The sequence below is a fragment of the Notothenia rossii genome (assembly GCF_949606895.1).
Source record: "Notothenia rossii genome assembly, chromosome: 4".
NCBI lineage: Eukaryota > Metazoa > Chordata > Actinopteri > Perciformes > Nototheniidae > Notothenia > Notothenia rossii.
Window position 1 is genome coordinate 90849371 of NC_136902.1, and position 13278 is coordinate 90862648.

The following is a 13278-nucleotide window of genomic DNA, read 5'->3' on the forward strand; positions in this document are numbered from 1 at the left end:
TTTTTATATCAATCATATTCCTCTATTACGCTCAACAATCAACAAAACTCAGGATTCAATTTATTAAAATTAATTCATAAAATGTACAAAAAAGATAAAGAAACAATGTCCCTTTGAGACAAGTTGCTTCCATAATAGTGGCGATCTGCTCTGCTTCTGCTCAAACTGTACGCTTGCACTCAGAAAGGAGCGCACGGAGGACAGTCCGCCCCGGGTGTCAATCGCACCGGGAACAGGGGGCCCCTCTCTCCAGTTTTATATCGACTATATGTGTGATCACCTTTTTAAATCTCGTTGTGTCATTTGAGTTTATTTGCTGTGTGTAGATTCAAGGATTTTGGTTATCTTATGACACTGCCAGGTTTGTACTTAATACTTCTTAGACTACTTGCACAAATAATAAGAACTACTTTTACTGTGTACTTTTTCAGTAATTTGAGTTTCAAAGTCCCCTCCAGAGAACAAGAATGAGCATTTTTGTCAACTTTGATGTGGTCTAAAAAACATTTCTTCCATAAGTAGTTTATAAAACTGCCATGTTTGTACTTAATACTTCTTAGACTACTTGCACACATAATATGAACTACTTTTACTGTGTACTTTTTGAGTAATTTGAACACATATAGACCCTAAATATAGTCTATATTAAGAACGTAAAAAGTCATAACATATATATCCTTTTTTGTCAACATATGACAAACGTGTGAGGGTGATGACGTCAGAGCATCGTCCTGTGTGCCAGGGCTTAGCCCCGGACAGCCCCAGCCCAATTGAACCCCTGGGTATTTGTGAGGGAGCTCCTATATGGCATTACCCCGCTGAAGCTCACCAAAGTTTAACATATTTCATAGTTCAAAGTTTTGTCAATTGTTTTGTTTATTGGTCAAATACTGGTTTCTAATGTTTTCTGAGGAGTTTTACTGGAATGAAAGAGCACAGAGTACAGAAGCAACAAAGCAGCATACTGCATTAAACCTGACCTTCACAGAGAGGTTGAAGTTCATGTGGAAAGGAGGCTTCAGTAGTCTGTCTGCACTCTGTTTAGTTTTGCTATCTTACAATCAATATAGTCAATGTGAGGTAAAGTGTGTTGCCAATGTAACCGGTTAGAACTCAAAGTTGCGATGAGGTCTTAAAATGTATGGAAAGGGTCTTAAAAAAGGTCTTAAAAGGTATTAAATTTGACCTCAGGATTCCTCTGTGTGTGTGTGTGTGTGTGTGTGTGTGTGTGTGTGTGTGGGGCCTATTATTACTATACTTGTGGGGACTTAAATCTGTTTCCACAGTCACGTGTGGGGACTCGCCTCCCTCATGGGGACAAAATGGAGGAAGACTTGGTTAGGGTTAGGCATGTGTTGGTTATGGTTAAGGTTAGGGTGTGTGTGTGTTTAACACGTCGCAGCCTGCAGTCACTCTGTTCACTGTTCTGAATAAACAATGGCAACAATAAATAAATACGGTTGCATGTTTGCTGACAGGGTGTGTCAATCATGTTTGACATGTTTTTTTTGTCCCATTTCCTTGTCCACCACACAGCGTCAGCACTTTGTACTTTGCCTCAGTCTTGATAGTCTGTCAGTGACTTTGATATCTCCATTTGAGACTGAGATATATATACTGGTTTCTCCATCCTCTGCTTCACAAAAAAGGTTGGTCTGCTTTTTATATATCTGTGCTCATTACCAGCTGGGTTTTGAAACTGAACTTCATTACAAACTGTTCCTGTTTGTTGCATTTGGGTTCAAACTCCTCGTACGTGTGAACCCACCTGGCTATAAACCCTTTTCTGATACTACTGAACTGCTGTGAGGTGAGTTTGAGTGCCGCATTGTTCGAGTTATAGTACTTTATATACATATGAACAGTTTCTTTCTACTTTCACAATACTGAAAATACTTTTATTCTATTGTATTATTCTCAGTATTTTGTCTTACTGTACGTAGTTTTTGGGTATATCTATATTTCATGTAAATAATTTTCAATATTTTAATGTTAAGATTAGTTGTCTTTTACGAACGTCTCTTACACACGTGTCTTACCCACGTCACTTCCGTACGACACTTCTGTACGACACTTCCTCCTCCCCACCTTATATTTTTACGCCAAACTTGAGCTTCCTTTTGATCCGAGCTTAGCTTCATACCGGAGCTTCCAATGACCAAGTCTGTAACAAAGTTGGCTCTTTTGATCGTATTCACCGGCCTTTTTCTTGCATTACCTGTGGGAGGTGAGTTTGATATTAGGAAAATATGAAGCGATAATAAGAGTTAAGTTTGTAGCGACGTAGCATTGCTCCACATGGCTACAGTGGGTGTGTTTCTCGCTCTGTTACTACAAATTCATTTTTCCTTATTTAATTCATTTGAATGTCACATACATTCTTTATAGCATATAATATACAGGTAAACATACTGTACAAAGCCGGTACACCAGCCTCTGCTGGGTAGTTGTAGACAAATATGTATCTAAACCGCGCGGAGACGCTTCTTCTTGTTGCCCACGAGGTGTGCTAACATTAGCTGCTAATGGGCTATTGTGCCAGTGATCCATCGGTATCCAGAGGTGTAAAGTAACTAAGTACATTCACTCAAGTACAATTGTGAGATATGTGTGCTTTACTTGAGAATTACAATTATTTGCAACTTTGTACTTCTTTTATTTAATACCTTTAGTTACTTCACAGATGTGGATGAATGATGTGAAATCTAATCAAGTGTTGAATCAGACTTTAGTTCCACCTGGAGTAAATCCACCAGCTACCCTGCAGTATACAAAGTCATTCAAACTAGCTGCACCTTCACCAGCTTTGAGAACACTTTCATGATCAATCATTATAAAACATATCATATATATTATTCTGAAATGGACCAATCTGCACAATGACTACTTTTACTGTCACTACTTTCACTATATTTTGATGATGGGCTGGCTCCGGCCTATATAGCTGAACTCCTCCAGCGCTGCACCCCAGGCAGAGCTTTAAGGTCTGCTGACCAGCTGCTGCTGGTAGTGCCCAAGACCAGGCTCAAAACCCGAGGGCACCGAGCCTTCGCAGCAGCAGCTGGCCCCAGGCTCTGGAACACTCTGCCCCTCCATGTGAGGTCGGCCCAGACCCTAGGGGTTTTTAAATCTACTCTTAAAACACACTTCTTCTCCCTGGCCTTTTAGTCAGAGTGGAGCATGACTCCTGACTTTTCCCTTTGTTTTTTATATATCTGTTGTAATTTATTGTCTTTTATTGTGATTGTAGTAATGTGTTTTTATGTGATTGTAGTATTTATTACATGTACAGCACTTTGGCCTGACCAAAAAAATCGCTTTTAAATGTGCTTTATAAATAAACTTTAATTTGATTTGATAATAATTTTCTGCTTTTACTTGAGGAACATTTTGAATGCAGGACTTTTACTGTAACAGACTATTACTACACTCTGTTACTTCTACTGCTACTCAAGTACAATATCTGAGTGCTTCTTCCACCTCTGTATTCATACTGTGATTCCCCTCTGTATAATGTGTGAGAATGCACTGCTGACTTTTGCCTTTCTTTCTCCTGACACAGAGGTGAAGGCAAAGCCTGGAGAAAATGTCACTCTTCACTGCAACACCACAGATGCTTGTCTGGAGAACTGTGTTGCCTTAGTCTACAGAGATGACAGGCTGATTGGAACCTTCCCATTCCCAGGTCCTATGGAGCTGAAAGGTGACGACACAGGAAACTACACGTGTCTGGTTCGGACCATCTCAGCGTCTCTGGAGGTGAGTTTGTGTTTTTCCTGAAGATTTCCACCATTAGCATATTGTAAAGATGTTGTTGTTGACATCCTCTGGGATCGGTAGTACCTCATCTTATTTATCTTGTAATGTCTGACATGAGTCTGGAGAGGAAAACAGATTCTGTTCTTCATCGCCTTCATGATCAGGTTGTTTTCCAACATTTTCCAGTCATTTTTTCACTATTTACCTTTTACTTTCAGGTTCTGAGAATGAACCCAAGGCTGGAAAGCTGAAGAACGGACCCACCAACGATGGAAAGTGATGGGGTCGCAGAGGATACGTTGGGTTGGGAGTTGGTTGGCACTTATTTGAATGTTTGCAACAAAACACCAATTAAAATTCCACTTATGTGTTAAGCCTGGAAATAAACCTGTTTCTGCTTCTGATTCTTTTGATTCTGATTCTTCTGATTCTGAATTAAAATAGTGTAACAAAATAGTGAAATATATAATAAGTAAGTTGCAGGAATACAAATAAATAGACAGAAATGAAACAAGATAAAACAGGAGGTAAATATACACTTTACAGTAGAATAAATACTTTATGCTGTAATAATATGTAAATATGTGGAATAAAAACAGATGTACACTTTGCTAAAAGCTGACCTTGTGTTGAGGACCGCTGTATAGCCCAGATGCTGGGGTTGTTGTGAAAACAGCACTTCAGGTAAACCCCTCTCTCACACATACCGAATACATCAGAATCAGAAAACCTTTATTCGTCACACAGCGGGGAAACGTACAGGGTCCGAGCAGCAAGGAGCAGATAAAAGGCAAAAGGAACAAGAATAGACGCATTTTAAATAAAAAAGAACCTTTGTTTATCCCCCTATTCAGTTTTCACTGGTTTATGTTTTTTAATAGACACTAACAGTTATACACCATATACAGAATACAGGTAGCAGGGAGCATTTAAAGGCTTTCTTTTTTATAGCATGTGCTTAATTTTTGTGAAAATTCTTTAAGTAACTTTTAATTTTTTTATTTATGTTTTATGGCAAGACAGATTTTTTTTAAATATACAGCCCAGAATATGTTCTGCAAGGATGGGGAATCAAACCCACACCTCACAGTGATCTACATATGGACTGCCTGCTTTAGCCACTGAGCTACAGCAGCTCATGCAGGTGGATTGATTTGAAGTGACTGAATCTTTTTCCCATGCCTACTTCTAAACTAAAGAGTCAAATATTAAAGGATGTGTCCTGGCTCCTCAGTTACGACTCTATTTTAAGTATTTTAATTTAAATGTTCACCTTGATACTCTTTAACAAATTGTACCTTCCATTACATTTAATGTTTTCTGTTCTTCACTTAAAGTACTAATACTGCAGTTCACATAGTATTTGTTGTTGAATGCAGACAATTATAACTTTACACCTCAAACTGTGACCATTTGATCTTCCCCTATATCTGTGGTGCAAAGGATTGTGGGTCAGAAGTAAAGGTACTTTCACCTTTTTAACATATTATTAAAGTAAATGTACAGAGGGAACAAATGCCTTTTTTATTGGAAACAATTATAGAAAAAATTATTTGCAAGATATACTTTATTTCAGTAACACAGAATAATTTGGTTTTCTAAAACAAACAATCTTTTGAAACCAATGTAATGATGGTGTGCGAGTTATTATAGTATAATATGTAAGTGAAGCACCTGTTACGTGCCAGGCAGGCTGTACTTGTGTTGTTTTCCTTCCCTCCTGCTTTGTTCTCTTCTCCCTGTTTTCTCAGCAGCTGATCAGTACCTGCCTGGGCACCTGAGTCTGACGGCTGATTGGATCCCCTCACCCTCAGCTGGCCTATCAGCAGCCAGGGCCGGTCATAAAGGAGGCACCCAGGAAGCCTTCTCCCTCTCTCACCCTGGGCCTGCTGCTGACCGAAGAGCCGGTGTTTCACTGCTTCGTGAATGTGTGTGTGGTGGGAGGTGGAGGAGTTGGGTAAGTTTGGGGTACCCTTTACATTTCATCACGCAGGTAACTAATGTTAGACACACTAGGTTTGTGGATTGTTCACACTTCTGTATTTTGCTTGTCCGAGTTTTGGTTTCAGAGGATAGATGCAGAGATAGGCCTGGTTTTGTTATACTTATTTATTTAGTTTGGCAAAATCTCCTTTGTCTCCTCCTCCTCCTCCTCCTCCTCTTCCTCCTCTTCCTCCTCACTTAAAGAGTATTTATGGTCAGTTCTTTGTTGTTCAAGGAATAAACTTTTGTTAACATTTACGCTCACTCCCTCATGTTATTGGTTGTGTGTTATTGTCTCCAGGTCCCCTAGACCTTAGTGGGGACGCAACACAAATTGGGGCTCGTCCGGGATATCTATTTTCCTGAGCTAAAGACAACCAATAATTGAGAAGTCATTGTAGGTGTTGTGCATAGGCTGAAAAAATGGGTTATGACTTACAGGATTTGATTGAAAGGCCAAGTGCTGATAATTTGTATTCATGTCGCAAAGATGTTATGTTTTGCAGCTCATGTTAACATTTCAGTGGACAAGTATAGAGTAAAAGAGCTAAGAGATGATTCTTGTAATCCCAGGCTTGTCAACTCAGCGTAGGGCTGATGTGTCTATCGATGACGATGGTGAACGTGTTGTTGGTGCTTCCTTTATAGAACAGAACGGTCGGGCTGTATTAGCTACACCTAGAGTTGACCAGGTTAATGCTGAGGCTCCTCCTCCAACGCTTCCTGGGTTTAAGGCTTTCTCTCCGGGTAGCTTTGGTGCAAGTAGTGAAGCCAGACTGAAGGTTCGTCTTGCCCGTCTTCAGCTGGAGGTCCAGGAGAAGGAAATGGCGCACAGAGCGGACTATGAACACAAACAGCAGATTCACAAGTTAGAGATAGAAGCTGAGAAAGAGATCACGTTGAAGCGGCTTGAAGTTGATGCCCTGAGAATCTCTTCAGAGCAGACATTTGAGAGGTCAATACCTTCGCTTACAGTCCCTCATACTAAAAGTTTTGATGTTAGTAAAAATATTGCTTTGGTGCCAACTTTTAGAGAGTCGGAGGTTGACTCATATTTTTGTGCTTTTGAGAGAATTGCTCGTCTGGCCTAAAGACAAGTGGCCAATCCTACTTCAGTGCAAATTAGTAGGTGAGGCTCAGGAAGTGGTATCTTCACTTTCTTTGGAAGAAAGCTTGCAGTACGAAGTGTTAAAGAGTCGATCTTGCGTGCTTATGAGCTTTTGCCGGAGGCCTACGGACAAAAGTTCAGACACCATCAAAAGTCTGCTGCACAGACATTTGTGGAGTTTACGCGAGAAAAGGGTGTTCTCTTTGATAAATTGTGTGCAGCTAGTGAAGTGAAGGATTTTGAATCCCTTTCGTCAGTTACTTCTCTTGGAAGATTTTAAGAATTCTTTGCCCGAAAGGATGGTGATATTCTTAAATGAGCAGAAGGTCACTTCACTGTCTCAGGCAGCTGTCTTAGCGAATACATTTGTGCTCACTCACAAGAGTGTGTTCTTCTTCCTTGCGCCCAGATAAAGCTTCAGTTTCACGAACAGGGAGACCTGATCTTGGCCCCTCTACTTTTGAAAGGTCTAGAGGACCACCATCACCTCCACGGGGGCCTCGTGTTACTACTGCCATAAAACAGGTCACCTTATTTCAGAGTGTCTTTCCTTGAAGCGTAGACAGCAATTTTCGCAACGCTTACAAACGGCAAAAGGCATGGGTCTCATTAAAGCAGTGTCCCGATCAGACATAGAAATGTCCCGTGAAGATGATGTACCTGATCCCTGTTTCAAACCCTTTGTTTCACAGGGCTTTGTTTCTTTAACAGGGGATCCTAAAGACCAGCTGCCAGTACAGGTACTTAGGGACACAGGAGGTTCTCAATCTATTATTAGAGAAGGCATCTTACCTTTAACCTCCAGATCCTCATGTGGTTCAAGTGCTGTTGTTCAAGGTGTAGGCATGACACTAGTTGCGGCCCCCCATGCACCATGTTTATATTCACTCATCTGTTGTCAAAGGATTCTTTAAAGTAGCTGTCCTCCCTGCCTTGCCCACCAAAGGTGTGGATTAGTAATGACTTGGCTGGGGGCAAGGTTAGGCCAGTTCCAGAGGTCATTGACTCTCCTGATATAAGTTTAGATGCAGGGAAATCAGCCGAAGTACTTCCTGAGATCTTTCCTGCTTGTGTGGTTACAAGGGCTCAGTCAAAGGAATATGGGGATGACTTGTCTGACTCTTTTCTTGCTACAGGGCAGTTTCTTGATGTCATGACCGTGTCGGACCGACTGCCAGAGGAGGCCCGGTCTGCTGGTGCTGGATCATCCAGTAACAGATCAGAGCTTGTACAACTGCCTGCCATTCGGGAAGAATTCATGGCAGCCCAGCTTAGTGATGAAACACTTTCTAAATGTCTCTCTTCTGTTATCAGTCAGAAAGAGGCCGAGTCGAAGAAGATGGCCTACATTATGGAGGATGGCCTATTGATGCGTCGCTGGATTAGTGATGCCTGTGAGGAGTCGGACTCCTTTGCAACTTATCAGGTTGTCGTGCCAACAGCCTATCGTTCTCAAGTGATGTCCTTGGCTTATGATCATCCGTGGTCAGGTCACATGGGGGTAACAAAAACGTATGAAAGAGTTTTAAAACACTTATTTTGGCCAGGACTCAAGTCTGACGTAGTTCTTTATTGTCGAACATGTCATGTGTGCCAAGTTGCTGGTAAACAGAATCAGGTGATTCACCCTGCTCCTCTCATCCCCATTCCAGTAATGGGAGAGCCATTTGAAAGGGTGATTTTAAATTGTGTGGGACCCTTGTCTAAAACTGGAAATCAGTTTCTCTTAACTGTCATGTGTGCTTCCAGGTTCCCAGAAGCCATCCCACTACGGAAATTCACTGCCCCGGTCATCACCAAGGCACTTCGAAGTTGTTCTCCTTGTTTGGTCTACCGAAGGTGGTTCAAACAGACCAAGGTACCAACTTCATGTCTAAAGTGTTTGCCCGGGTACTTGACACCTTAGGTATTGTCGTCGCAGCTTTAAAATCAGCTGTGGTCTAGAGAGAATAATCAGTAAGGTAACAAACGTACAGCAACACAATATTCGTTTTAAAAGCAATAAGGATCTTTATACTTGGAAGTATGACGTCTCCTCCAAAGAGCACGTACTGTTCTGAGTGAAACAGTCTCTCCTTTATAGAAGGAAATCAAAGCTTAGTTACATTACAAACAACATTTGGTTTGGTCAGCTGAGACCCCCTGGCACCGTATGCAAAACTCACACCCTATACAGAGCAAAAGGGATACAGATAACACCTTATCCAAACTTCCTTCCCCTCATCCTTCCTGTAGCGTCATAAAACCCCCTTGCAAAACCTCTGTTGATCACTCACACACATTCAAAGGTCACTCCAGGGATTTGACCTAATCAGTCAAACCGTTGACATGACATTTTCAGAATACAGCAGTTTACATTGCATTAGGTTTACACTGTATTAAGCTTTAGTACCATCATTTCCATCACAGTATCAAGCATGTGACATCCAGCCCATATCATCCTGAAAGGCAGGGGTCATTAGAGAGGTTTCACCAGACTATGAAATGCATGTTAAGAAACGCTACGACCAGAAGGCGGAAGCACGCTTGTTTCAGCCAGGTGACAAGGTGTTGGTTCTATTGCCTGTACCTGGTTCTGCTCTGTCTACTAAATGTTCTGGTCCTTGTGTTGTAGATAAGAAGCTCTGTGAAACAAACTACGTCATTCAAACACCTGGCCGCAGACGTCCTACCAGAGTGTCATATCAACATGCTGAACAGGTACTGCTCCCCTGATGACCATAATGAGTCTTCCAAAGCTCACCAGGTGGGGACAACCGTCTATATAGAATTTTTTATTCATTGGGATAAACCCCTTGAGATGCACCATCTCGTTTTCAAGGGGGTCCCAACAATAGCAACAACTTACAGACATACATAAACAAAATGCAAAACATGACACACAAGACAAACCACATACAGTCTGTTAAGTAAAATTCAAGCAATGCATACAATCATTACAATTTGAGAAACAGTCGAGCAAATCAGTTTCATCAATATCAGTTTAATTAATAACAAGTGCAGACCAGTTGAGAGTGAGATGATAATGCATGTTTAAACATACCCAATGATGCAAGAGATCTAATAGCAGCAGGTCAAGTATTCCAGTCTGTTGGGGCTTTGAACATGAACGCTCTTCTGCCAATCAATTTTTATCAGAGGGTACAGAAATACATCTGAACAGAATATCTAACTTGATAATTTGGCGAGTAAGGTACAAAATAATGCTTTAAATAAGGGGGATAGTTAAGATAAATGCATTTAAATATCAGCTGAAGCCAATGCGTGTCTTTTTACATTTAAAGAAGGCCATTTCAGTTGGTTATACATTGTGCAGTGATGTGTACGAAAAGGACAACCAAGAACAAATCTGCATAGTCTATTGTAGGCTATGTTGAGTGGAGCAAGATCTGATGTATGTGCATTTTGGGAGACAACCGTCTCTCCTATGGCTTCAGTTTCCAGGGTGAGCTCAAACGAGGATGAGTTGGTGATGCGCAGTGCAACACCACAGGGGGCAAGACTAAGCAATACTGAGGTATTGTCTGATTTGCCCAATTACTTGTCTCATCTCCCTGATAACCAAGGAAGTGATATTCGGAAACTCATATTTGATTTTGAGTGTTTTTTTAATGGCACTCCCTCACAAACTTCCGTCCTAGCTCACGATGTGGTCTTGACCAACCCTTTGCCCATCAAACAGCGTGCGTGTAGGGTTAACCCAGTTAAGAGGGAGCTTATGAAAACGGAAGTCGAGTGTCTTCTTAAAAACTGATTTGCAAGGCCTAGTTCCAGTCCCTGGAGTTCCCCTTGCGTGCTAGACACAAAGTCGGATGGAAGTCCCAGATTCTGCACTGACTTTCGCAAAGTTAATGCTGTCACTGTCCCCGATGCACACCCCTTACCGCTCATTGATGAATGCATCGAAGAAATTGGTCCTGCAAAATGTGTCAGTCAGCTGGCAAGTTCCTTTAACACAGCGTGCTTCTGATATCTCAGCCTTTGTGACACCTGACAGCTTCCTTCAGAACACTGTGATGCCTTTCGGTATGTATAACGCACCTGCCACCTTTCAGAGGCTTGTAAATCCTGTATTGGGACATGTTCCAAACTGTGAGGCATATCTGGACGACATTGTTGTCTATTCTAAAGACTGGGCTAGCCACATGTCTAACTTTAAGAGAGGTTTTTAAATGCTTGTCGGCCGCATCCCTAACGCTTAACCTTGCCAAATGTGAGTTTGGAAAAGGTACCGTTCTCTACCTTGGTCAGCAGGTTGGTCGAGGGCAGATGTGCCCTGCTGATGCAAAGATCAGGGCAATTGCCTCCCTCCCAGTGCCATCCACCAGGAGGGAACTTCACCGCTTCCTAGGAATGGCAGGGTACTATCGCCGTTTCTGCAGAAACTTCTCCTCGGTGGCGGCCCCACTCACTACGTTGACCAGTCCCTCAAAGCCTTTCGTTTGGTCCGGTGAGTGTCAACAGTCATTTGAGAGCCTTAAAGGTATTCTGTGTTGCACTCCTGTTCTTTCTGCACCAGACTTTTCTAAGCCCTTCAAGCTCGAGGTCGATGCCAGCGGAGTTGGGGCAGGGGCTGTTCTTCTACAAGAAGATGCACAGGCCATCGATCACCCCGTGAGTTACTTCTCCCGAATGTTTAACAAACAACAGTTGAAGTACTCTACCATTGAAAAATAAGCTTTAGCTCTATTGGGTCCTTGGGTCCCTTGAAAGGCTCTATATAAATCCAAGCTATTATTATTTTTATTATTGTTTGCCTTGCAGCACTTTGAGGTGTATCTTGGCTCCAGTGTAAAACCTATTAATCTATACATTGATCACAATCCCCTGGTTTCTCTTTCAAGGATGTACAATCACAATCAAAGCCTTATGCGTTGGTCGTTGATTGTCCAGAACTTCAACCTTGACATAAGCCATAAAAAGGGGGCCGATAGTGTTCTTGCTGATGCACTGTCTCGTGCTATGTTAATGTTTATTGTCCAAACGTACTGTTTGGATTTATATGTGTGGGGGTGTCACGTGTCAGGCAGGCTGTACTTGTGTTGTTTTCCTTCCCTCCTGCTTTGTTCTCTTCTCCCTGTTTTCTCAGCAGCTGATCAGTACCTGCCTGGGCACCTGAGTCTGACGGCTGATTGGATCCCCTCACCCTCAGCTGGCCTATCAGCAGCCAGGGCCGGTCATAAAGGAGGCACCCAGGAAGCCTTCTCCCTCTCTCACCCTGGGCCTGCTGCTGACCGAAGAGCCGGTGTTTCACTGCTTTGTGAATGTGTGTGTGGTGGGAGGTGGAGGAGTTGGGTAAGTTTGGGGTACCCTTTACATTTCACCACGTAGGTAACTAATGTTAGACACTAGGCTCGTGGATTGTTGCCACTTCTGTATTTTGCTTTGTCCAGTTCTTAGGAATTTAGTTAGTGAGGGTTTTTGTTCGAGTTTTGGTTTCAAAGGATAGATGCAGAGATAGGCCTGGTTTTCTGGAAGGAGGCGGACTGTACAGGTTACTATGGGTTACCGTCACAAAGAGCTGATGGGTATGCGCACGGCACTTACTCGTACAACCACATGAATGCGCACGCCGTCATGAAAACACCTCTTCAGAATCAGGGAAATGTAAAGATGAGAAATGAAGACAAAGACATTTGTTTATCTATTTATTTATGTATCATCAGGGGCAATGCAAAATATATTTGTATAATACACACTTAATGTAAATAATGTCCTGCTTTATATTGTGTTAGCTGGAAATGGGCCCTTCAATAGCGTTTTATTTGTCAGATAGTTTATAGATGTTACGCCATTATTCATCGAGCATCTATTTTACAACCAGTCTATGTTTTGTTTTAGTTTGCGAAATTCAACAGTGGTGGTTCTTCCTCATTTCATTTCAACAGTGTGTGAGCTGCAGAATACATGTAAGCATTAAGCAGGTCGACACTACCATCTGGTGGCTGGAAAATACCTTTTTACAATTGAAACATCTACAAGAAAAAATGTGCCAGAGAGGTACCCAAGTAGTACATAATAAGGATCTGATGGTATGCACATCAGACTATGCAGGTGAAGTGGGGCAATACTGTGTCTGAACATTGTTATGTTGGTAATGGGGTCAAGCAAGGTGGGGTTTGATCTCCTTTGTTGTTTAATCTGTACATGGACGATCTGTCTGGAAACTGAACGTGTGTAAAACTGGCTGTCATCGGTGCTACTGTTGTCAACCACCTTATGTACGCAGATGATTTAATCATCTTCTCCCTGTGCAGTGCTGGCTTACAACAGCTTCTGAGGACTTGTTCCAGTATGGCATTGATTTTTAATATTAAGTATAACGCCAAGAAGAGTAGCATCAGGATTGTGCGAAGAGGATAAAAAGGCTGTATTTCCTAATTGTATTCTCAGTAGCAACATTCTTCTTGTGTTCAGTGAGAGGAAGT

At 42.0% G+C, this 13278-nt stretch overlaps 2 protein-coding genes across 3 annotated transcripts in view; both read left to right on the top strand.

Moving 5' to 3' along the window:
• Positions 1-13278, top strand: part of LOC307036164 (uncharacterized protein) — a 62643-nt gene that overhangs the window by 34471 nt on the left and 14894 nt on the right. The gene's annotated exons all lie outside the window — the stretch shown is intronic.
• LOC307035425 (uncharacterized protein) lies at positions 686-4146 on the top strand. Of its 2 annotated transcripts, none has more exons than XM_079674718.1 (3): positions 686-2227; positions 3563-3759; positions 3978-4146. In XM_079674718.1, exons 1-3 carry the CDS (start codon positions 2155-2157, stop codon positions 4008-4010), a joined length of 303 nt encoding a protein of 100 aa, XP_079530844.1. In that variant the 5' UTR covers positions 686-2154; the 3' UTR covers positions 4011-4146. The 2 variants fall into 2 exon arrangements, 1 of the variants encoding a protein (XP_079530844.1); XR_013807105.1 differs by having other exon boundaries at positions 689-1649.

Excerpts from the sequence above, each read along its gene's own strand:
- LOC307035425 (XM_079674718.1), top strand. The coding sequence starts at position 2,155 with ATGACCAAGTCTGTAACAAAGTTGGCTCTTTTGATCGTATTCACCGGC. Across the intron at positions 2,228-3,562 it reads TCTTGCATTACCTGTGGGAG|AGGTGAAGGCAAAGCCTGGA; the intron begins GTGAGTTTGATA and ends CTCCTGACACAG. Across the intron at positions 3,760-3,977 it reads CCATCTCAGCGTCTCTGGAG|GTTCTGAGAATGAACCCAAG; the intron begins GTGAGTTTGTGT and ends TTTTACTTTCAG.